The 23,116-nt window shown below is 52.2% G+C and overlaps 12 protein-coding genes across 12 annotated transcripts; 6 read left to right on the forward strand and 6 right to left on the reverse strand.

Annotated features, from left to right (window-relative positions):
* Positions 1–493: 493 nt before the first annotated feature.
* Positions 494–1,500, forward strand: K489DRAFT_413288 (uncharacterized protein; the record flags this gene model as incomplete). The annotated part of the gene is made up of 3 exons (XM_033608021.1): positions 494–741; positions 808–1,060; positions 1,201–1,500. The coding sequence occupies 3 exons, from the start codon at positions 494–496 to the stop codon at positions 1,498–1,500; spliced, it is 801 nt and encodes a 266-aa protein (XP_033455862.1).
* Positions 1,501–1,744: 244 nt separating this feature from the next.
* On the reverse strand, positions 1,745–3,319 carry K489DRAFT_384314 (NAD(P)-binding protein). The gene is made up of 4 exons (XM_033605829.1): positions 2,787–3,319; positions 2,547–2,725; positions 2,352–2,475; positions 1,745–2,288 (listed from the first exon to the last, which is right to left on the reverse strand). Exons 1-4 carry the CDS (start codon positions 3,133–3,135, stop codon positions 1,939–1,941), a joined length of 1,002 nt encoding a protein of 333 aa, XP_033455863.1. The 5' UTR covers positions 3,136–3,319; the 3' UTR covers positions 1,745–1,938.
* Positions 3,320–3,747: 428 nt separating this feature from the next.
* Positions 3,748–4,728, forward strand: K489DRAFT_413290 (NmrA family protein; the record flags this gene model as incomplete). The annotated part of the gene is made up of 1 exon (XM_033608022.1): positions 3,748–4,728. One exon carries the CDS (start codon positions 3,748–3,750, stop codon positions 4,726–4,728), a length of 981 nt encoding a protein of 326 aa, XP_033455864.1.
* Positions 4,729–5,029: 301 nt separating this feature from the next.
* Positions 5,030–6,315, reverse strand: K489DRAFT_413291 (kinase-like protein; the record flags this gene model as incomplete). Its single annotated transcript, XM_033608023.1, has 4 exons — positions 5,030–5,520; positions 5,571–5,648; positions 5,697–6,010; positions 6,065–6,315. 4 exons carry the CDS (start codon positions 6,313–6,315, stop codon positions 5,030–5,032), a joined length of 1,134 nt encoding a protein of 377 aa, XP_033455865.1.
* A 1,791-nt stretch (positions 6,316–8,106) lies between these two features.
* On the reverse strand, positions 8,107–9,472 carry K489DRAFT_384319 (uncharacterized protein). The gene is made up of 3 exons (XM_033605830.1): positions 8,722–9,472; positions 8,486–8,670; positions 8,107–8,430 (listed from the first exon to the last, which is right to left on the reverse strand). The coding sequence occupies exons 1-2, from the start codon at positions 9,392–9,394 to the stop codon at positions 8,498–8,500; spliced, it is 846 nt and encodes a 281-aa protein (XP_033455866.1). The 5' UTR covers positions 9,395–9,472; the 3' UTR covers positions 8,107–8,430; positions 8,486–8,497.
* A 2,018-nt stretch (positions 9,473–11,490) lies between these two features.
* K489DRAFT_293439 (uncharacterized protein) lies at positions 11,491–11,754 on the forward strand (the record flags this gene model as incomplete). The annotated part of the gene is made up of 1 exon (XM_033600252.1): positions 11,491–11,754. A coding segment is annotated over one exon (264 nt), but the record flags the coding sequence as incomplete, so codon positions are not given.
* Positions 11,755–12,222: 468 nt separating this feature from the next.
* Positions 12,223–14,472, reverse strand: K489DRAFT_384321 (uncharacterized protein). The gene has a single exon (XM_033605831.1). The coding sequence runs from the start codon at positions 14,338–14,340 to the stop codon at positions 12,331–12,333; it is 2,010 nt and encodes a 669-aa protein (XP_033455868.1). The 5' UTR covers positions 14,341–14,472; the 3' UTR covers positions 12,223–12,330.
* An 861-nt stretch (positions 14,473–15,333) lies between these two features.
* K489DRAFT_373838 (ankyrin) lies at positions 15,334–17,437 on the forward strand (the record flags this gene model as incomplete). Its single annotated transcript, XM_033603464.1, has 3 exons — positions 15,334–15,531; positions 15,637–16,657; positions 16,764–17,437. The coding sequence occupies 3 exons, from the start codon at positions 15,334–15,336 to the stop codon at positions 17,435–17,437; spliced, it is 1,893 nt and encodes a 630-aa protein (XP_033455869.1).
* A 226-nt stretch (positions 17,438–17,663) lies between these two features.
* Positions 17,664–18,521, reverse strand: K489DRAFT_373839 (Metallo-hydrolase/oxidoreductase; the record flags this gene model as incomplete). Its single annotated transcript, XM_033603465.1, has 1 exon — positions 17,664–18,521. The coding sequence occupies one exon, from the start codon at positions 18,519–18,521 to the stop codon at positions 17,664–17,666; it is 858 nt and encodes a 285-aa protein (XP_033455870.1).
* Positions 18,522–19,095: 574 nt separating this feature from the next.
* Positions 19,096–19,548, forward strand: K489DRAFT_326717 (uncharacterized protein; the record flags this gene model as incomplete). The annotated part of the gene is made up of 1 exon (XM_033601930.1): positions 19,096–19,548. One exon carries the CDS (start codon positions 19,096–19,098, stop codon positions 19,546–19,548), a length of 453 nt encoding a protein of 150 aa, XP_033455871.1.
* A 388-nt stretch (positions 19,549–19,936) lies between these two features.
* On the forward strand, positions 19,937–21,035 carry K489DRAFT_373841 (uncharacterized protein; the record flags this gene model as incomplete). Its single annotated transcript, XM_033603466.1, has 3 exons — positions 19,937–20,000; positions 20,197–20,826; positions 20,881–21,035. The coding sequence occupies 3 exons, from the start codon at positions 19,937–19,939 to the stop codon at positions 21,033–21,035; spliced, it is 849 nt and encodes a 282-aa protein (XP_033455872.1).
* Positions 21,036–21,334: 299 nt separating this feature from the next.
* On the reverse strand, positions 21,335–23,044 carry K489DRAFT_384326 (uncharacterized protein). The gene has a single exon (XM_033605832.1). It carries the CDS (start codon positions 22,766–22,768, stop codon positions 21,545–21,547), a length of 1,224 nt encoding a protein of 407 aa, XP_033455873.1. The 5' UTR covers positions 22,769–23,044; the 3' UTR covers positions 21,335–21,544.
* Positions 23,045–23,116: the final 72 nt, after the last annotated feature.

Here is a 23,116-nt window from a genome sequence, read left to right on the forward strand (position 1 = left end):
TCGAGAGGAAAGGAGAGGCTGTGGTGCTAGGCTTGGGCGTCATCTGTCGGAAAGGGGAGTTTTGATCTCGGCAATAAAACCTTTGGAGATGGGAAATGGTCTCGGATATGCGGCGACGAACCTCCCCCTTTGCCTTCTGGATCTTCCCCTCCCCCCACCCTGACAATGAGGCAATGAAATGGAAGGAAGGGAAGGGAAGGGAGAGGAAAGGAACGAAAGCTTTAAAGGTGGAACGAGGAGAACAAACCTCGTTTCCTTGTAGGATATTTTATTTCACGGCTGAACTTGTCCAGATTTTCTCTCCTTGCAAAATGACACCTTCTCTCCATTTGCGGAGGGAATGCCCTGTGATCTTCTGAAACTGATTAGGTTTAGCGGCGCGACACGGGCTGACGAACCACCTTCTCCACGCTCGCTCGCTTCCCCCCTCTGCCGGATGTAGACGAAACCACCACCGCCATCACCACCATCACCACCACCGACGACGACGACAATGGAGATCATCGTCGTCGGCGCGACGGGCTACGTCGGATCCGAAGTCTTACGCCTCTGCCTCGAGGACCCCCACATCTCCAAGATCCACGTCCTGACGCGACGGCCTCTTCTGGACTCGTCTCTCGCGCCGGTGAGCGCATCCGACAAATTGTCCGTCATCCTCCGACACGACTGGCTCCGTTACGACCGTGGCGATGAGGATGCGGACTTGCTGAGCGCTCTCAAGAACGCCCGGGCTTGTATTTGGTATGTCATCCCCATCCAACCCACCAAACCAAAAACCTAAAAGAAAGGGGAAAAAACCCCCCACAGGTGCATCGGCGGCCGTCACACCCAGACGTCGCGCTGGCCGACCATGGAGGAATACCTTCGGGTCACCGTCGACTACACCGTCGCTGCGGCGCGGGCCTTTGCCCAAAACTTCGCGGCCGCCCAGCAGGCCCGACGCCGAGAGGGGACCGAGGTAGAGGGGAGCAAGTTCCGCTTCGTGTTCTGCAGCGGCCATGCCTCCGAATTGACGTATTGCAAAAACCTCTGGATCATGGGTCCCACGCGACGCGCTAAGGTATGCACACATATATATATATATAGAGAGAGACGTATCTGTTGTCGGCCGCCCGAAACCCTTGGTCGATCGCCATCGACAGAATGGCGGAGTGTGGATGAAAAACAAACCTGGACTGACACAAGAGCCGACACACACAGGGCTGTGCCGAAAACCTCCTCTTCGACATCGCGCGCCGGAGCGGGGGCTCCTTCGAGAGCATCACCGTCCGACCCTGCGGCATCCATCCGAGGAACCCCACCTGGGCGTCCCGCTTCCTCACCGGCTTCGTCTTGCCGCACACCCTGCGCGTGGAGGAGCTGGCCATCGCCATGATCGAGCTGGCGAAATCCGGCCCGGCGGCGGGAGGCGAAGAGGGGAAGGTCATCGTCGAGGCGCAGGATGCGGAGGACTTGGGACGGAAACTCCTCCGCGCTCGTCCGCAGTCTCCTCCATCTTGAAAGAATTAGATTCAAAGGAATCCCGCTTCCCGCAAATCGCCCGCGCTCGATACAATTCAGCGTAGTTTCCTGGTTTCAATTTCGAGCTGAAATTCCGGATGGTCGGTGACTGTTGCAACTCGATCGACGACTCCTGATGAACACGAATGTACAACGAGAGCAGAGAGGGCAAACAAAAAGCAAAACATACAGCACGAGGGATTCCCACGTGGTCACCCACCGTAGTACTAATCTCGCGGTCAGCTGCTTAAATATGGGAGAGCGGACGGGATCCCTTGTTCTCAGCTGCCTGTGGCCGTATGTGCATTTTCGGCGAATAATTAAGTATATATCCCTTTTTCTTTTTAGCACATCAAGCAACGACGTTTCCGACAGGGTTTCGATGAATCTACACAATGACCAAGATCCATGGATGTCTCAAAAACGATACGACGAGGCTTACTCTTTCCCTATTTTTCCTCCAGCCCCTACAGAAGCAGTCACACCAGGCTGGATCTTCTCCAATTCGGCACCAAGTTCACTCCAGACTCGGGACTGCAGCTGCGATCCTCCATTCCCCTCCACAATCGACGCACACTTTCGCACCTTGCAATCCTGAAGATACTTACCGTGGCTGGTAGGTCCTTTCAACGCAGCATCGACGAGAGCACGGGCGCCAACATCCGTCGTGCGCGCGACGACCTTCTTGGCAATGCTCACTAGACGATTGGTCATCTCTCGCTCGAGCTGGCTATGACAATACCCTGGGTTGACACAGTTGACGGTGACTTGAAGTCTATCGACGGGTGCTATAATTTTGTGTTCAGTTTCGCATCGTTCAAGGTGCGCGTGTCATCGAAACTTATAAGTACCTAGTTTGGCGATTTCTCGAACGACGAAAATTTCGAGAAGTTTGCTCGTGCTGTAGCGCTCCATCGGGCTCGGCATGGATTTGTTCAATGCTTCGAAGATATGTTCTGCCTTTCGCTCAGGGAACTGTTTGTCGCTCTTTGGTCAACCATGGCGTCTGGCTTGTTTGGCTGTGATCTTGGACTACGTCGACGTACCTGAGCGATGTAGTGCGTATCAGATGCGACAATGGTCAATGTCGGCTGAATGGCGAAACGGCGCGCCGACTCCTGAAGCTTCGGGAGGATGAGGAAGCCGAGCAGAAATGTCGAGATCACATTGATTGAGATGTCGGTCTCGTACCCATTGACCAGCTTGAACTGAATTGCTTGGAGCCCTATAACCCCATTAATCATCGCATCCAATGTCAAGCAGTGGAGGTACACATCTCGACCCACCAGCATTCTCCAGAACAACATCCAGTCGGTCGAGGGTCTCTGCGCGCCGGACAAACTTGCGTATGCTGTCATGATCCTCCAGGTCTAGCTGCCAGACTTGGACGACACCCGATCGCTTCGTTGTCGCTTCGATGTCGGCACGCGCAGCTTCGCCTTTGGATACAGCGCGACACGCGAGGATGACATTGGCCGCCTTCATGGCCACGAAATGCCGCGCGGCTTCCTTGCCCAGACCGACATTGGCGCCGGTCACGATGATTGTCTTCCCTGTGCAGTCGGTCGATGGCAATTCCGGGTGCTCGAAGAATTGTGATTTGATGAACGTTGGAAGGAAGGAAAGAAGCGACATCTTCGTGAATATGTGCTCGAATTCTTTGTCGCCTGGGTGTGTCGATCTTCGTGCTTAGACAGACATCGGCTGCAAATTGGGAGAAAATCGTTCGAAATCCTTTGACGTTTTATCTCTTACTACCTATGTATACAAAGATCTCACAACGAAGAAATGGCCATTATTCGCGCGAGGCCGTTACACCATGCATCCATCGTGATTGGCATGATCAATAGGCAAATCGTTCGAGCCGATTGTCGTTTCGTTTGCTCGGCAGAGCCCGTTGCGCGCATTCTTGTCCCACAGCATATATGTCCCACAGTGTCCCACATTGCGGGACTCACGCTGATTTGTATCATCATTATTGTTATTATCATACATGAGCCGCTTAGAATATGAAATAGCTTCGGCTATGTCAATAGAGTCCGTTCCTACGGACGTATGAGTCTGATGGACGTCAGCCTCGATTTGCGTAGTTTCGAATGCATCATGGTATCATGAGTAGAGAGTGCGTCCCACATGGATTCTCCAGCAGTCATATCTTCATCACAAATAAGAACATGATTTTTGGGCATTTCACATTGAACCGCACTCTTCAAACTCAGGAACTACAACAATCTCTCTCACAACGTGATGATTCTCGTGATCAGTGCAGCGGGCGGTGTCGGACGTCCTCTAGTTCGCAAGCTCATCTCCAACGGGCTCAAGGTGCGCGCCTTTGTCAAGAATGAGGAACAAGCCCAGCGAGCGAAAGCAGATGGCGCAACCGAAGTCGTGATCGGAGACCTCCGTCGACCTGGCGACCTTGAGAACGCGTTGCGCGGAGTCCACCAGGTTTATCACTGCGCCCCGACTCAGCTTATTGACGAACTGCCCGTGGCTGAACGACTGATCGCGGCAGCCCGAGCCGAAAAGTTAGATCACGTTGTCTTCCAGTCCGTCATACACCCCGATATCGCCGAACTGCCACATCATCGGCAGAAACTACTGGTCGAGAGGCTGTTGAACGAGTCCGGCTTGCCAGTAACGATTCTGCGTCCCTCGCACTACATGCAGAATGTGCTGGATTTCTGGGACTTCTTCGGCGCCGGGCTTCTTCCATATCCCACCTCACCAGAGAGCCGAATGGGTGTAGTGGATTCGGACGACGTCGCTGTTGCAGCGGCCAATGTGTTGACTCGACCAGAGGGCCACATCGGAAAGACCTATGACCTGTCTAGCGTGGAACTCACCCGCAATGACATGGCGCAGATCTGGAGTCGGGTTCTCGGGCACTCGGTGACAGCTATGCGCTTACCACCGCAGACGATAACACAGCCTCTCGCTGCCGCTGGACCGTTCGGTGCAGCGGTATTCCGCGTTTTGCTCTCGAGAGGACTGCAGTCCCTCCCCAAGCTCGTTCGAGGACTCCGCTCGGCGCCGAATGCTCGCGGGTTCTCCACTTGGCCAGCCGACGCCCGGGATACCTACGTGCAGATGATGAAATACTACGACGTACACGGGCTCCCCGCGGGCAATTTTGATGACCTACCAAAGGTTTTGTCCCGACCCGGATGCACGTACGAACAGTTTGCACGCAGAATCGCGGTGGAACACGGGGTTGCGGTACCGTAGTGTGACTCTAGCCGCCTTTCTTTGTGCGTCCTCGTCTGGTAAATAAACCCTCAATCACAGGACTATTTGTACATCAAGCTTCCTAAGGCTATATGTCAGCATGTGATGAACGGATGTGGGCTCGAATATTTTCGCGAGCACCAATCGGGCTTCGAGGTGGTTGATCGTAAATCAGGTAGCTCTGTTCGGTCCTGTCTTGTGCATCCAGCAGCAGTGTTGAGTCCAGCAAGAGGTTCAAGTGATCCAAGCTCGATTTTGTTCCGAAGAGAGAGCTCGATATACGCAAGCTCAGATCTGCTCCCTAATTTCCGCGGCTGGTGCTCGCGAGAGCTGCCTGCTGTAGAGCTTGATATTCCGGTGACGCCAATACTTCCGCGGCTGAGGGTCTACGGGCTGGATCAACAACCAGTAAATAACGAAACAAATCCCTCAGCACTGCTGGAATACCCATTCCCTGCAACTCTTCTTCCAACGATAAGATTTTCGACATCTCAGGCACAGGGTGCTCGACCAGGTGGTTTCCAAAGGCGAATTGAGTCCTGCGAACCGCATGTGCAATAGGCGGAGGATCCCAGTCAGGAAAAAGCCGCAAGAGCTTTGACACCGACCAACCTTCATGGAAGAGAGGAATTGTATTGCCTGCGGTCCCAAAGACGCCAGGTTTGATCCAGCAGATTAATGTTGCGGCAAGGGCCCAGATCTGCGATTTTTGGACACAGCCCACGCCTTGGTAGACTTCCGGAGCGCGCATGGCATATGGTTGAACAGGATAGGTAATGCCTTCTTGACGCACTAGAATATGTGAGCATCTAAGCATGACATACAAGGAAGCTGTTGCTTACAGACACCCAGATCGCCCACCTTGGCTAACGGACGGTCTGTATCAATAGCCGATAGCAGTATGTTATCCGCCTTGATGTCTACTTCCCGTCAGCGAAGCTTGAAGTTTTCCAAGACAGCTATGTTACCTGTGTTGACTAGAGATTCCTTGCCCAAGCTGACAGAACTCCGTAGGACGGCATCTATGACAGCCTTGAATAAAGGGTAGTTCTGCAGGTGATGTTTTGAGGGCACGTCTGATAAAGTACAATCCAGCCACTCAAGAACCAGCATGGGCGGCTCTTGGGCGTGCTCTCCACGGTCCTCGGGATCACCAATGATGTCATGGAGGGCCCGAAAGCTTGTGCAGGATTTGACGCTGGACAGATTATAAGCATTCAGTTCCTCTCGTGGGAATTTCATGGTATCCGTGTTGTCTGGGGAGGCTGTTTTGATGAGAGCCCTGTATGGATATCAGCATCGGAACTTGCTGCCAAGCTGAAGGGAAGTGCTAGACCATTTTGCCGGAATGCGACGCTCGCGTCCTGGTAGCATCTCTGCTTTGAATACTCGTGATATGTGCACGCCGTGTGTCAGCGGGTTGACTAGTCGATACTGCCATTTAGCACCCTGAAGGATACGTCCGACCTCCATCACTTGTGAATCTGAAGCAGCAGACGTTGAGAGGACCGTTGTGGAGTAGTTCAGGCTCCGCGGAGGCGAATGATGATGAACGTTTGCAGGGGGAAAGGCGACCTCGCGAGCCATTTTTCGATGGAAAGATTTCATGTCAGTAAATAATCATGGATGGCGAGAGACAACGAGTAGCTTTGAATGGCAAGTAGAGGTGTTGAATTAAGCTGAGTAATCGAAAGTGAGCGGACGGATGGACTAGATGAGATGGGCCGCCCGTGACCACGTGTAGATGGCAGCCGCAGACATCATTTTCTACATAGAAGACTATTTTAAAATAATACATGTCTCTCAATCCAATTTTGGGGGTGAATATTTGCAGCCACTTGAGCCTTCTCGAACCCGCTGTGATCAGGAATTGCACAACGGCGATGCTGACTAGACAGGTATCAGCTATTGGAAGGAACCTTCGTGATTATGATTGCCTATGGCCACCAGAGGTTGTACTTAACTCAACTTGAGGTCAGAGCGTAACTCTGACTCTTTCAATCACTTTCAATACTTCAACATCAGCTTCATTTCTATTGTCGGCTCGCCGGCCGAGTTCCACCAACCATTACACTGTGAAACTCGTCATCCTTATCGTTGTATGGCTCCCTGCAGCCGCGCGAGAAGTATCATACTCTTTCGGAAGACTTTGAGTGACTGTGTGCAGCTCACCACCAACACAGAGCCGCTGCTGAGTTCAAGCAAAACGGTACCATTCTAGATCTCCGGTCTTTGACGAGGCGACGAGCACACTACACACCGATCCATTGCGTGTTCTGACGGCTTTCGCTGAGCTGCTGCATGTTCTCATTGCTTTCGAGAGAACAACGACCAGGAGCGGCTAGTGTTTGCCGTTCATGCGTACATCCACGCGGTACTGTCCAGCCAAACTGAACTCCTAAATGGAAAGCTGTCGACGACAAGTTTGACTAATACTTCACCACGCATATTGCTCGCCTTCGTCTCGACCTCGAATTTGGCGATCTCCAAGTCGAGGCTGCGCAGCATTTCCTTGGTCAATTTGTTTGGGCTTTCTACATCCCAAACATCATGCCTAATTTGTGTGCTGATAAGATTTTTTCAGTACTGCGGGCCAAGGAGAGTGTGTCCAGAATTTACGAAACTTGCACGGTAGGGACTTTCGAAGTAGAAAGGTCCTGCAGGTCCGAAGACAATTGTCTTGGACTTATGTATTCGTGCTATGAAGTCCGCCCATCCACAATACTGAGGGCCAACATCCCGATCAGTGTCCGCTTTTGGACGATCAGGGAGCGTAACTGCATGCGACGCACTCGAGCGGCGGGTCAGATACAGACCAGTTATGTGAGCGCCTTATTACCGTTTGCCATTAAAATTCCTCATGTAAAGACATTTCGAGACTCGATAATAGTCGGCCACGTATGCGAGCGCTGGGGTGTCCTGAAGATCGGAGAGGTTATCGGAATACAGATAGTTGTTGAATAAATCCTCACCGCTCGTTGTTGAGTGAGAGAGGTTATTGCAGTACCGTGGACATGCAGTACCTTCGTACCGAGAAGCATATCGCAGATGAACTCACAAAGGCGTTATATAAGGATAAGTTTATTGAATTCAGAATGGCGCTAGGAGTCAAATGATTTTATTTGACCACATGTTATGGTTCGAGGTTTTGGGGAATTACTAAACAACACGATAGGGATGTTTTGAAGATCCTAGTGCTTAGGGGGAGGCCGCGTAGCTATAAGAGAGCCCGGGCTGCTGCACTTGTAGGCAGACAATCAATCAACCCTTTTCACCCTCATTCTACACCCTGCAATCTAACATGAAGCTGCATTTTTCAGGGAAAATGGAAATGATTTGGAAGCGTAGGTTCACTCAAGCAAACAAATGACAAGTACGCGGCGGCTAGCAATTAGAATTTGAGCTTTAGAGGTGATCGTCCTACGACTGAGTTCGAAGGAAGAAGGTACTTCTCATATCTATTTGCTATGTACGGATAAAAGGCCACTGCAAAACAAATTTGCAAAAAGCCACGCGAAAAGTAAGACGTCGAACCAAGGAAAACTACCCTCGTGTACTGGTGGCAATCTGGCACGACACCGACACAGTGTATTGGTACTTCCTGTGAGAGTATTTTCAATGACCTGGTTGTCAGTGCGACCAGTGTACCCGGAAAGAACAGTAAAAGGAACCACAGGACTTCCTGGCCACCACAATGGCCTACTGCGTACCGTCAGATTGAAAGCTTTTCACCGTTGAGATGGGTAATTCCACTTACGGGTAGTTCCATTCACGGGCAACCATGTCTCCCGATTCGGTAAGAACCAAAACCAGATTGCAAACCGACATCATCAAGGTGAACGCAAGGAGGATATCCAAGATCGTTCGGTGCGAATGCCTCGGAAGTAACACAATGCCACTGATCACCAGTGCATTGATCACCATCAGTGCCTTGGTATTGCTCTATGGATGATTTTAGTGATGACTTTCCAATGAAATCGATCAGATCCTTACCAATGTGATAATCGGAATCACCACCATTCATTAGACCGTAAGCTCCACCATTCTCAAAACAGCCATCGTTGTGAGTGCTATATCCAACACCTCCAGATTGCTGCTTACAGTCCGGATCATCGTAAAAGCGGAAGTAGTCGGCATTACGACGAAGCATATCGCGGAGCTCGTTACGACGACGAACATCTGCTTCAGTGTTGTTTCTTCCAAAGGGAACGACTACCTTGTCCTTAACTTCACGCTTCTCCGAAGTCGAGGGAACGGCTAGGGGGACGGCCTCCTTGCTTCCAACTTCACGCTTTTCCGAGGTTGACGGACAAGTCTTTGAGAGCGAGAGACGATAGTAGCCACCATCACCGGTGGTGAATCCGAGGTCGTCGAGATGATTGCACCCGAGCTTCTCATCTTCATTAAAGACGTGACAGTGTTTAGGGTTGTCGCCGTTGGAATCTCCAGCTGGGTAAGAGATCAAACTGAATTCTTTCTCAGTACGACAACTGAAATAGGGACCACCATTCTGAAAGATGCCGTTGTTTTCGACGGCATAGTTGACACTGCCGGAGCGTTCTTCGCAAAAGTTCTCGGTGTAGAAAGTACAAAATGACTCGGCGGAGACGAGAGCACCGGCAAGCATGGCCATAATGGCTGCTGAATGAGTAATGAAAGGAGCCATTTCGAGTGACAAGGATGAAGGGTCGATTGGCAGTTGTCGGAGTAAGTAGCTGTTGCTGTTAAGATTTAAAAAGTTCGAGGATGGTGCTAGTCTTTTATGTTTCTTCCGACATCCACAACAACGGCTCAAAATTTTGGAGAGGTCTATCATTTTCTCGCCTTCATGGCACACACTACCATCTATCTCCAATCTTTCAAGCGATCTGCGATTCCCATTCTTACGAAAATCGCGCAAGGTCCTTCGAATGCTGTCTCTCTTTTACTAGCGCGTATTGAGTCAAACCTTAACAGAAATCCATTATTTCCTTGTCCTCACGTTCATACCATCTCGATTTTCTATCCTTCAAAACACCGGAACAGCGCATCAGGTAACTGTCCTTCGCTAAGAATCTTTCGCTAAGTGAGTCTTTCGCTAAGAGTCCTTCGCTAAGCATCCTTCGCTAAGCATCCTTCGCTAAGAGTCCTTCGCTAAGCTTTCTTCGCGGAAAGTCTTTCGCTGCTGTCCTTCTGGATCCAACGACTTGTCGTTGTTTTTATACGTCATATGCCACGTACATCGATTTTCTCGTAAGAGGACCCCCTATCAAGTCATTGACCTTGCACATCAAGGTATGAAGTCTACGCAGGAACAATACTCCGTATGACATCAAGTTGTCTCAATCTCTATCGAAGTTCTTCGCCGGCTTGTTGTCATTTGTTGAACAGAGACCGGCAAATTCGGCACTCGGGGACGCTTCGCATGCTCACCACAGGCAGATGGACTATGACTTGATGACGTCGTCACCGGTAGTCTGTCCTCCGTCTCAAAAGCCGTTGGTCGTGATTCGTCGATCATCTCTGCTTGTGTTTTGCTATCGTTTCAGGCTCATCAGAGTGCTATACGGACGTTTGCGTGTCGGGAAACATGGATCTCCCAATCTCGAAGCTCTTTTGGTGCCGACAGGCTGTCGGGGTAATTTCCGATAAGCGAGTACACTCCAATTGCGACAAGGTGCTCGGGCATCCCGATGACACTCTCTTCCTATCCAGACACTCTCACCACCATGCCTCACTGCCCCCAGCTCCGGTCTCTACCTAGCCCCCTGGTCGCACGATATCCTTCTTGCCTTCCAATACCTGATCCATGGAAGCTTAAGCACGTCCCATGAACCCGTCGTATTCCACCATGAAATTTTTCATGTTTGACTATCAAGCAGCAATTACAAGGACATGAATTTTAAAAGAGAGACAACAATGTTGCGCGATGACTTCCAATGCTGCGGTTGGGCGCGTCTTGATCCATTAGGGTTGGTGTGTCAAGTTGGGCTTGCTATTAGAATGGCGGAGATTACTGCATCCAATTTCAACCACACCATGTACATTTTCGGTCTCCATCACAATTACCATACCATGCTGACTTTCAAGCGCATCGCGTAGCAGTACTTACAGCAGTGTATTGGATCATCATGGCATGTCTGCAGCAAGCTTGACAATGTTACAGAATGCCACGGCAACAACGGCGCGGAGATGAGGCCCCCTACCGGAACTGCGGCTCCGCGAAGTCTGGTGATGACAAGCTGAAGATGACATGACGTCTGGAAGGACAGTGCATGAAGTAAAACATCATGGCGGTGTTTATTCCGCGGCTTGGTCGTGGCAATCGCGGAATTCGCTCGGGCTGTGTCCAATTGCCTTTTTGAGGCCGATGTGCCGTTTCTGTATGCCTAGGTACACAGCCACTTCGATACAGGTCTCGTATGTAGAGAGAGTGTCCTGGCAGTGCAGCACACCTTGACCAACGATGACGGTAACAACATCACTTTGTCATCATTATTTCGGCGTCTGCGACAGTCTTGCGGCACGATGATGATATTTGTACATTCTCAAATGTACACGAAAACCTCATGTCTGGACTATTGACCCAATCACCACACATGTCTGAGACTTGATCGATTTTCTTCTTACACACCCTCGTCCCAAGATCCCACTTATATGTTCAACATTGATGATATGGACCCCTCAGATCAGGCGGACGATTACACCCAGGTCGAGAATTATGCGGAGTTTCTGGAGGAGTATGAAGATTACGAAGAGGACCCATACAGTGGTTCCAAAAACGCCTGGAAGCCTCCTACAGGGATCCATCCCAGCATCAACCTTCCCCTCGCATTCAAAATCTACTACAACAAGATGTTCACCTTCTCAAACTTCTACATCGCACACGAAGAGGGCCGAAAGCTCCACGCCGTCTCCGGCCACTCGAAGCGCTTAATCGGACCCGGCGAGACCAAACTACACTCGGGCCCCGAGCCGACCTCGCCCGTACTCGGCAGCGCGCTGATCGACTACAAGAAAATCGAGGTCAGGCTCACTGGTGGCACGCTTGTCCTTCACGAGATCAAAGAATCGATCTGGAAAAAGCTAGAATCGTCGTCGTCGAAAAACGAGTTCCACTTCGACTTTCCAATCCTGGGTTTCCCCGTGCCAGAGCGGTTCGAATGGCGCCGATCCAAGGGCCCTGAGGTGAAGAGCCTGAATGGTCCGGGCGGACATGCATGGGTGCTCTTGCGGATCCGCCACGGCGCCCTGGAACAACCCGAGCCGGTCGCGGTCTCTTCGGTGGACGCGGCTTCGACGAAGGTGGCGGGTCGCTTTGCGTTTTTGAATAGCGGAGCAACGAGCGAGTTGGGCGCTGATTTCGCCATCACCGCCGTTGTTTCGGCTTTGAGCCTGGGCTATTTGAGGAGGGAGGCTTACACTGTAAAGAGCGTGTTAGAGCTCGGTAGCTGAGAATGACATTCAAGGAAGCAACGACCGTCTAGGTGTGAATCCGTCGAACGGTCAAAAAGGGAATGGAGCGAAAGAGATGTATTGAATCGAAGTTCTTATTAAATCTATAATCTAAATTTTTGAGAGACGCGGTACTCGAAGATCCACCACTCCTCTGATGACAAACCTTCACGATTCGCCAATGGCCCGGTCCAAACATTGCGCAACATCATGGGAGAACCCGCCCGCCAACCACTGCGGCCGCATGCTCAGCGCGAGCGGACTGGGGCTCTGTTGCCCAACCCGAAGCTCCGAGCACTGCATCAAGATGCCCCAGAAGCGCTCAATGGTGAATCCAAAGACGGGGTCATTCAGCGAATTCTTTTGAGCACTATGCCAATAACCGCCCACATACGCCGGCGCATGCATGGCGTTGTTCGGATCCGTGAGGTTTTGTATGAGCTGTTCGTACACGTGCTTCCCGTTGGCGCGGATGCGTTGGCCCGAGACGATGAATTGGCCTCGGAACACCCAGACGAGGTCGTGGCACTGCTTGTTGGGATTGGTAAGGCTGTAGAGACTCTGGATGACGTTGGGGTCGTCGGTCCAGGCCCCGCAGTGGGCGCAGTTCGCGCACATCCGACCCTCGTAGGACAGCTGGAGGAAACCGGTCTCCGGGATGAAAAAGGTGTTGATCCACTTTCGGAGTTTACGGGGTTCGTCTAATTCTGCCTGCGCGAAGAGCGTGTGTTGGGCGAGATTGTCCCAATTGGTGACCATATGGCGGAAATACGCATCGGCCTCGCGACCTACGTTAGTCAAGGTGTGATACGTGATGTTGACATGGCTGAGCAGCTCGCCCAGGTCACGTTCGAACTCCAGGGTGTCGTTGTTTTTGTTGTAGATGACCACTCGGGAATTCAAGGGCCGGATAGGTTCTAGTGCGAGAAAAAGCTTGATGGTTTCAGCGACGGTGGCGACTGGCTCAGCGTATCTGGATATGACGATGTCCAGGTCGGATGCTGGAGATGGCGGTGGGTTCAAAGGAAGATTCGTATATTCTAATGGCACAGGTGTGAAGGTTAAGGGCTTGAGCAAGGCGTATGACCAAGCTCCTCCGGCTAAGATCAGCAATACCAATGTACCTCTCCCCATCAGTCCTTGGCCGTGGGAGGATTCGTGAGTGGGTTTGGTCAGCCCATGAAGGCCACCTTTCAGGAATGCCAACGAGGCCAAGGCATAACCAATGTATTGCCAGATTGAAATGTTGAGTGGGGTCGGAGACAGTAGGGAGTCCGACAGGATGACGAGACCCGCGATGGCGAAACGGAGCCAAGTCCCTTCGAACCGCGTGCTATGGTCTTCGTCGATGTCTTCGATCCGCGTGCTATGGCCTTCGTCGAGGGATGATTGCTGCGTATCTTGTTCCAGCTCCTGAAAGGTAGGACCCATAACGAAGAGAGAGCAGGTGGCCACAACGCTGCATGAGGCGATGACGATCGCCACCATGGAGAGGGGAGATTTATCTGGGTGCACGTTTTCCGGGAAAATCAAAGTGGCAATCCCCAAGGCCGCAAAAGAACACAGCGTCCAATATTGAGGCAAGGTCAGATATTTTTTCGTGGTAGGTCCGACATACGGCTTGTTCAGGCTGATTTGTCCATATGAAACAAGCTGAGCTATGCCACTGAACAGGAGGAACATCATGGCCTCTAGCCATGGTACGAATCTCAATCGAAAGTTGCAGACGGAAATAAGGTACAGGCCCGTGGCGAAAATAAAATACCGGGCGAAGTCGCTCAGCCTCAATTTTCGACCTATAATCTTGTCGAAGAGATCCACTGGTCGCCAGTCCAAGGTCAAAAGGAGGATCATATTTGGCACGTCATTGCAGAAAGTGATTGCCGTATATGCGAAGACCAGGATCGGGACCATGAGAAGGCTGAGAGCCAGGGATGAAAGATTGATGGATTGCCATTGCTTCGAGGGCGATAAAGATTGGTAGATGTGTTGGTTACTCGGATTGGTCGTCGCGTATATAATGATTTGGATCGTTGAGGCGGCAGCCAGATGTATGAGTAATAAGTGCACCGGAAAGGGACGTTCTCCTTGTAATGTGAGGGCTGTGGGAACGACACTTGCCGTGATCCAAAGCGCCCAAAGTAAGCGCGAATCCAGGGACTTGCGCAGAGTCTCCATGCTGTCCCACCGCGACCGGGACAGAAGATGACCTCAAACGCGCAGATTGCTTGATGATATCCTGAGATCCATATACGCGTTTGCGCGATGATCTCAAAAGGGCATAAACAGGCGGTGTCTAGCTTTCCTAATGTAATAAATGACAGTACAGTAATATCCTCGTGCGGCACAGTAATAATAATAAATCTTACATCCAGGAGGCGTGCACGGTCCACATGTCAGGACTTACATGGACAGCATTTCCAATAACAGGAAAGATGTGCCCTGGCCTGGGGTGTGACGAATCGTGGTAAAGCAGTTCGTTGCCATGTTAAAAGGGTGAAAATACACTTCGGCACATCATGAACAGACTTAGGAACATCGCCAATACACTACGGCCCATCAACAAAATACACGTGAAATTTCAACGAATCTCGCAGTATGGTGTATAAGCGACGCGTTCGAGGCGTGATGGTTTCAACCAGAAGCAACTCTCCAGGCAGGGCAGTAGGGCTGACGGGGCGAAATATGTGGCACAACACTCTTGCACGTTCGGGCTGCCACTGCCCTGCGTTTGTTTCTTTTGTCGACACCGCTCGTCAACGATGGTGGATTAACAACTCGGGACCGAAGCCGAAGTGACTTTGACAAATGATTCATCCCGCTCATCAGGCACGATCCTGTGACGCACAGATGCTTAGTCTCAAGAACCGGCTCGTTCGAGTTCAAATCGGAGCAATCCCAACACCGCCTGCCTGGTAGACTCACAATCGTGAGTCATTTGCACATCCTGTTGGTACATAAGCGAATGAAGAGGAGCGCACCATCCATCCGTCTGAAGGCATCTCCTCTCGGAATGTATCACAATGACTTCGAAATCACGCGTATCTAGCTCTTGATTCTTAACGAGCTCGATATCAAACTGCTGGAGCAGACAGACGTGCAAGATAACTTCACCTGCATCACACCATAAGAGGCAGCCTTGCTCCTCTCGAGGAGAATATCGTGGCCGCAATGGAAAGCCCGACCTCCACGGTGGATTGTACTCCATTGGCGGACAATACGCGGTGCAATTCACCCGTCAAACGAATGCACAGCTGTCTGCGACAAAGGCTCGTGATGGAAACTTCAATCGAGCGACACATTCATAAGTGCAACCCACAGGCGAATTCCCCTCTCTGGAATACTCTGCCAGAGGAGCTTCGGCTAATGGTAAGCCCGCCCATCCACGGTAGCGGTCACGCACCACGTCCTCCGGCTCCCGCGTGAGTCTCGTGCAGATGCTTACCTCGTAACCTTTGTCATGCAAACCCATAGATATTCGAAGCCGCTACAGCACAGTACGAGGACATGTCCCGAGCTTATAAACAGCACGAGAATCACTGGAGACCCCATCACCGAGCGCCTTTCAAGACATGTTCGAATATTTTACTTACCTGCCGTCGAGCCTGGCTCGAGGCACATGCGTTTCCAATGAGGCAAGCCGAACTTTTGTTCTGGACAGGCTACCCGAACCATGACAGGATGGTCGCCCGGTGGTGGCATAACCTCGGCTCGAGATTGACGCGTTCCAATCTGGAGAATATTCGGCACGTGCATTTCATGCTCCCAATCCATGACATAGATGACATCTGCGAACCAGGTAACAGTATCTCCAAAGCCATAAGGTTTCTCAAGCCAATGACTTTCAAAATCACAAGCCGCGCATGCGATTGGTCGGGCTTGAGCTGGGGAGCCCCCGACGATTATCGGAACAAGCTGGAGGAGCAGATCAGGCGCAATGTCGCCCAGCTACTTCGCGTGTGTGTGAACAATGTCAAGAAATTTCAGCTTGCATTGGAGATTCAGGAAGGGAACCGCAAATGGGAGGAGAACGAGCCATTCTTCGACTCTGTCCGTCGTCTCCGGAGTCGAGTTCGTACGATCCAGAAGTTTCATGGCGACAACTCTTACGGGTCATATCTCGGTGTCGTCGATGAGCCTCATTCGTGGCGGCGGCAGCGGCCCAACACCAATTGGACGACCGGTATAGTCGATCCGAAATACCCCGAGCTGAAATACCGCATCCTTGAGCTGAAATGGGTCCATATACGATGCGCTATAGACTCGGCAGGATTAAAAATCGATACCCCTTCGCCCACTGCGTCTAGCCGCGCATTCTCACCTCGAAGCAAGCGGATGGATCAGAACTCTCGCGACCACAGGATCGACAACGATCTGTCCCATTTTCTTCGTCAGCAGGACCGCGTCCGGCAGCACTCCCAGGAGCTGTCCAAAGTCTTCGAGGCCCAGTGCCGACGAGCTTTTTCGGAGCAGCGAATAGCGATGGAGACCGGAAGTGAAGTCCGGCGAATACGTGCCCAGATATCTTTGCTATCTGTCGAAACTTGATGCGTCATGATCGAAGCTATGAACTCACGTCATTACTGGCATTTTATCACGAGTTCACATTGCATCATTACCCTCTTCTGCGGCTGATGTCAAAGCGCTCATTGACTTTAGCGCTGACGTGAACGGTCGCGCTCATGACGGCAGGACGGCATTACATTACTTAGCTCATCGAAACGACGAACATAGGCTCATCGATCTGCTTTTGGCTGCTGGCGCAAGTATCAACGCCGAAAGCTGCCACGGAGAGACGCCCTTAAGCACTGCGATCACGCATAATAGCCATCGCGCCCTCCGCCTGCTGCTGGAGCGATGCTCTGAATACAGTGAATGTCCTCGACTAAAGGGCCCAAGTCTATGGTTGCCGACAGCAAAGTACGCCGACATTGAGACTATCGGCCTACTTACTGCGACCGATCATCTACGACTGGGGTGCGTTATCAAATATAATCTTGGCGATCACATGAACATTATTCGCGCAAGGCTCGATGCAGATGAGAAGCTTGTTGAAGCGTTCCAAGAGCTCCTTGCAGTGATCGGTCAACACGCCTCTCCTTTGAAGGAGAGCATCGAAGGTCTAGTGGAAGCCGGCCGCCCCACGGAGCAATTTGTATCGCTTGATTCTAACAGCGGTCTTTCATTACCTGGCTCATGGCCTGAGGAGCTCGAAAAGTCTGGAAGCAATGAGGCGTTCGAAGCAGCCTCGTCGACTATTTTGGATATGTCATGAGGGGTCATGATCACTGGCTGACGAATATTCACGATTCAAAGGAAGCCTCATTATTCCGGTACATCGCCAATTGGACCACACTGTATTAGGAACATCAACAAAGATCGCGAATCGGTTCATATTAAGCTGATCGAGGCCCTTCTGGACAGTCGTGAATTCAATCCAAAACTTTGAATCAATTACAAAACAGCTCTCTCCAAGACGGAATATGCATTCACTCGAACAGCTATGAGTCGAAATAGGAAGCGACGCTCCAGTGCAACACCATCGGATTCGCTCGATCGCCATAGAGCTTGATCATCGCATCGAATAGATCCTGGCGTTTGCCATCACGACCCTTAACCTCGGCTAACAGCCGCTCAAAGTCCTGGATGTACTTGCGAGTGGCTGCCACATTCCACGAACCCTGGACCTCCTCAGCCTGCTGATGACCTCCAATCACGTAGGAGGGATTCAAGCTCTCCACGATATCAATCGCCCTCAACCATTCATCGCGCTGCTCTCGCTTCGTGGCGAGCGCCAACATCTGATGGACCTGCCCATAAATCACATCTCCGGCTACGACGAGCTTCAAGTCGGGGACCCAGAGGATAGTGGTGTCGTTTGTATCACTGTGGCCCACTTCGATGGCTTCGAGCGTCCACTTCCCATTCAGCAGGATCTTGTTATCCTCCGGAAGGGACTCCGGGAAGGTGAAGGGTTGGTAGATGCGATCTCCGAACCACGCGCCCCAGACCTGCGCAAAGACAGGTGGATGGACGGATTCTCTGGCGTGCTTGATCGTCCCCGGCGTGGCCAGGACCTTGGCATCAGGAAACTCCTGCAAGATCAAGGGCACGCCAAGCCAATGGTCCGGATGACCGTGAGTGATGTAGATGGTCTCGAGCTTCCGGCCGGGCGCAATCATCTTGATCCAGGCGCCCAGCTCCTTGCCCTGTTCAATGTCGATGCCCGTGTCCACGAGGAGAGCGCTTTCAGAGTCGTAGATCAAGGTGCAGGATGTTGGCGACCAGTGACCTGGGACACCATCACGCTCAAACGGGATTGGCTTTGCCACAAAGACTGCTGCGCGTAGATCAGACATGGCACCAAGATTACCGTAGTCAAAAGAGTTGCATGAAGGACATTGGTGGACATCGCGAAAATTCCACGATGTCTTTTAAGAGACATCTCGGATGCCCGAGCGGCAGTTGCGATGGACCGGCACGGCTGGATCTATTCGGCCGACGACGACGACTGCTGTAGTCCCAACAGAAGTCGCTGCTGTTGTGATTGTTAATCAAGTTCTGCACATTGCGTGATCCTGCGTTGCGAAAACGATGTTCCGCCAAACGGCAGGTCATTACCCCGGACCTCCTCAGTGTCTCATGAGGCGGAGGATCATTACCCCAGATCTTCGAAATGCAGACCTCAGCTTCTCTTCCTAGCGTCAGCGCAATGATGGTGCAATCGCTTCTAGCTGTCAACCTATGTTTGAATGTACGTAAATGAGTCCATGATCAGCTCGTTATATAGGGAGTGATTCAGTCGCATAGTCCAAAGTGATATCCGACACCTCCAACACTCGAATTTACCCGAACCGCGGAAAACAACAATCCGCAAGCTACAGTTACACATTTCATCCTTCTCATACCCGACCACCATCTCATATCTTCAAGATGCCGATCTGGAAGATCTTCCACGGCCCGGAGACCTTCACCGACGCAACCGAGCGCCACGAGCTCGCCAGGAGAATCACCGACTTCTACGTCTCCCGCAAACTCCCCGCCTACTACGTGAACGTGCAATACTTCCCGCTGTCCCCGGATCGGTACTACACGGGCGGCAACCCGATCTCCAAGACGGTGTTCGTCGAGATCCTGCACGTCGCGCGCCATTGGGATCGCAAAGACCGGGCGTGGGCGACGGGCCTTAAGGACAGCATTGATGGGATTCTGCGACCCTACACCATCGACAAGGGATTGCATTTGGAATTCGCCGTCCAGGAGAGCCCGGTTGAGCTTTGGCGGATCAACGGCATCGACCCGCCGGAGTCGTTCCCGCCGGAGGAACATGAGCAGGCGGCGCGCAACAAGGCGAAGCTGGATGAGCTGAGGAAGAATCCTCAGTAGAGAGGGTGGAGGGCCAATGCTGCTGCTGATGATGCTACGACCGAAGCCTCTCGGGGTATACTGGTGTTGTTTTTTCTAGCTCGTGACAAATACAACATGCTTGTCGTCGTACCTGCTGCAAATCAGAACGTCTGTTGATAGTGAGCTGCTTGGGCCGCCGTAGACGTTCCCATGGTCTACCGTGATGACCTCGATCTTGAAATCCCTCGGGACACATGCCAGGTCTACGCCTTACTCTCTTCGGGCGTCCTCGCTATCGCGCATCCATGAATTATAGGACATCTCTTGTGAAGGTTGGCGTTCAGCTCTGCGGAAAGATCCACCTCCACATTCATAGTGCACCACAGTCCGGCGATGCTGAACGACATGGAAAGGCGGCTCCTGAAGAATGAGGTTTTGGAGACATCGCCGATTGTCCGATAGCATGATAGGTGTCAACCTCGTTATCCGTCGTGAGTCTTGAAGACATGAGGAATGAGAGAGTCGACGGCAGTAGTACAGTAAGTCAGGATTGGCCCCCACCGGCGGCTCATGTGGCGCGGAAAAGCCTGACAAAGCCACGGCGCCAATCTGGCCATTATCATCATCATCATCATCGCGGAATTTGTCAAGTGTTGGGGATCGCTCTTTGCTTTCTTCAACCTGTAGAATCGCAATTGAAACACGAATTGCCATTTGAAACCATGGGAGACGCACAAGCAAATCCGCCCGACGACGACGACGACGACAGGCCGCCGTATCCGACCTTCACGGAACGCATATATCAAGACGACCGAGCGCCCTCCTTCACAGCAGCATACCGACGTCTGATCTGGCCGCTGAGAGGCGAGTTCCCGTCCGCGATAACAGTAAAACCTGCCGGCGGCGGCGTCCCGGCACCATTTTTCAACCCGGAGACGGGAGAATGGCATGGAATCGCCTCGCAATCAATCACAGACAAGAAAGTCTCCTCCCTCGAGGCATCGCTCCGAACGCTGGACGAGTGGGACAGGATCTGGGAGAGACATCACATGGAGCATGCCGAGGATGCCAGGGACATGGACGTGGGCGCGGACGTTTGCGAATTTGTCGCCTACGGCGACCTCGAGAACGACGTGCGTCCGTTTGCGGCGGAGCCGGAGCGCGAAGACGGGACTTGGGGCTGGGATGAGCGATCTGACAAGGAGTTTCTCATCCGCTGCTGCGGTCAGGAGCGGCCTTTGGGCAAACAAGGTCTCACGCTGGAAGTCCGAGCTGCGCCTGGGAATGACTTTGTGACGATCCGGGACTACGTCGGCGGTGAGCAATTGCATCTACTCTGGTACCCAGACATGATCTGATCCCTTTTTCCAGCGGTCCATGCTTGGTTTCTGAGTATGCAGGACGACATCTCCGCCGCGATTCGATTGAGGGAGCCCGGATATCCCGCTTCTCACGCGTGGTTCGTGGACACGGGCGGCGCGGGTGGTCCGCGACATGAGGTCGACCTTCCCGAGCTTCAATGGTGATCGGGGACTCGGACGGCGACGAAGAGGCCGCTTTCGAGAAAGGATTGTATAGCGCACCCCCCTACCCCTCCTATCATCGGCGGAGACGAAGGTATGTCAAAGGGCAGTCTTTGTCACGGTTGTCAACCCCCGACGTCGATTAGCTACTGGTCCCCGATCTGACCGACTTCCCAAAGGCCAACAGGGGGTGCGAACACCATGTAGCGTGTGCACGCTATTGCAAAGAATGTTTCGACATATTCGGGCACAGCTGATGGGATAACCCCTTATTTCACTAGCGTCGGGCTACTCTGAAAACACTCTCTTACTTGAAAACGACTTTACAAATTTCCCAGGACAGTTTTTCAATTGTATTGCCTCGGCTGAGTGCAGCGAGATCATGGGAGTAACTACATACTCGCTGCCGGCGCCGCGAAAGCGCCTCGATCAACGTCAATTCAGAACGACATCGGACGCTGTGAGATCACCACATTACAGCGGCCGCAAGCCAATCTTCCGAGTCAGACCCATTAAATGTTCTTCGCGCTTAGGGGGATACTTCGTCCCTTTGCTGTAGCAAACACATAGGCGGTGAACCCAGCGGTCAAGCCTGTAGAAATCGCATTATTCATGGTGGTAATTCCAAGGTGCTGTTCGGGAACCGCGAAGACGTCGCGGCCAAGATAGAACAGGGCGGGCGCCCAAGCGGGACTGCTGATCAGCCCGTTCAGGTATGTTTCCCACGCGGCGCACGCTGCTTGATCCTGTCGCCGCCTCGCCTGTTCGGCAAGGACTGCAAAGACGACAGCATAGGCTAGCAACGGTAGCACGAGGGTGACGAAAGTTGCCACGGGAAACGGCCATTTGTCAAGGCTGGGCAACTTATAAGCGCAGAAGACGAGGCCCATCAGGCCCGCAGCGGCCGATGCCAGACGGACACGAAGGTCCAGAAGCCTCGCATTTCCAGGGCGCGCATGATGCCGTCGAAGGTAGAGAATAGGCGCTACGACCAATATCGGAGCCACGATGACAGTGCTGAATAGATTAACGACGTCTTTCGGCTGATCCCACACCTGTGCCAGGAGGATCCAGCTCGTGCGAAGCAACGGCGCCGAGAGCATTAATGAGTAGTTGAGGGTCATGAACTCCCGGTGCGAGCTGACATCACCGCTCCAGATGGCCTGCAGCGCAAACAGCATGGTGGCTGGGACGGCCAATGTCAGCACAGCCAGGATCTGACCAAAGAATTCGCCTGAAAACACCTCCTTCCTTGGCACGGCATCAAATAGGAATGAGGCGGATGATCCCATGATGATTGCCACGCACAGACCATAGACCCGGCCCAGGCTGCGGTGTACCACAGGATACTTGAATTGCAAAGTCGGGCTGAATTGCACGAAACCGACAATGGTGGCTATCGTCCCGGCTTGCATATGGGGTTTCATGGTTGCCATATTGCGTATGAGGGCCAACATGGGAGGCCCGTCGATCGCGCCTGAGCCCTCCCCATAGGCAAACTCGGGAGAGACGAGAGCCGCGAGCACTTTGTCGCCATAGTTTGGGGTGTCCGGTTCGGCGGGGAAGTACCACCATGCCATCGGAGCAAAGAAGAGGACCAGCAAAACGATGACCCCAGCGAAAATTATGTCGGTCGCTCGGCCCCAGATGGAAGGCTTGGACTTGTAATCTGATCTGCTTCCCAGATGGGAGACGATGTTTGCGTACGAGGATGCCATCTTCGTAGCAACAGACATTGTTGGTAGGCGAGAGCGCTGGTGACAGGTCAACAGGATCGCAATGCAACTTCAGGTCGTGTACAGCCTGTGCTTCCCTATGGTGAGACTTGAAAACGTTATCTGCATGACTTCAGTCATGATTCGGGGCTATGGGAGCTTCATATTTGTATGCATAAATAAGTCGAGATAGACGTCGGACTGTCATGTCTCAACATTCCTCCGGAGCTCTTGACATCTGAGCTACAACGGCAAGCTTGAAGATCGTCAAATTCTGGTTGAGACACGGTCAAAAGATGCTCCTGTCCGGGACAATATTTAGGCCGATTCCTTTTAGTGACAGAGTTTAAGCTTACGAACACGTGACGA

The sequence above is a fragment of the Dissoconium aciculare genome (genome assembly GCF_010015565.1).
Source record: "Dissoconium aciculare CBS 342.82 unplaced genomic scaffold K489scaffold_15, whole genome shotgun sequence".
Taxonomy (NCBI): domain Eukaryota; kingdom Fungi; phylum Ascomycota; class Dothideomycetes; order Mycosphaerellales; family Dissoconiaceae; genus Dissoconium; species Dissoconium aciculare.

Bases quoted from the DNA above. Each gene is read 5' to 3' on its own strand.
- K489DRAFT_384319 (XM_033605830.1), bottom strand. From the start codon at position 9,394: ATGGCTCCTTTCATTACTCATTCAGCAGCCATTATGGCCATGCTTGCC. The intron at 8,671-8,721 runs GTAAGGATCTGA...AATCATCCATAG, and splicing joins TGATTCCGATTATCACATTG to AGCAATACCAAGGCACTGAT.
- K489DRAFT_384314 (XM_033605829.1), bottom strand. From the start codon at position 3,135: ATGTCGCTTCTTTCCTTCCTTCCAACGTTCATCAAATCACAATTCTTC. The intron at 2,726-2,786 runs GTGGGTCGAGAT...ATGGGGTTATAG, and splicing joins TGTTGTTCTGGAGAATGCTG to GGCTCCAAGCAATTCAGTTC. The intron at 2,476-2,546 runs GTACGTCGACGT...AGCGACAAACAG, and splicing joins ATACGCACTACATCGCTCAG to TTCCCTGAGCGAAAGGCAGA.
- K489DRAFT_384326 (XM_033605832.1), bottom strand. From the start codon at position 22,768: ATGTCTGTTGCTACGAAGATGGCATCCTCGTACGCAAACATCGTCTCC.
- K489DRAFT_384321 (XM_033605831.1), bottom strand. From the start codon at position 14,340: ATGGAGACTCTGCGCAAGTCCCTGGATTCGCGCTTACTTTGGGCGCTT.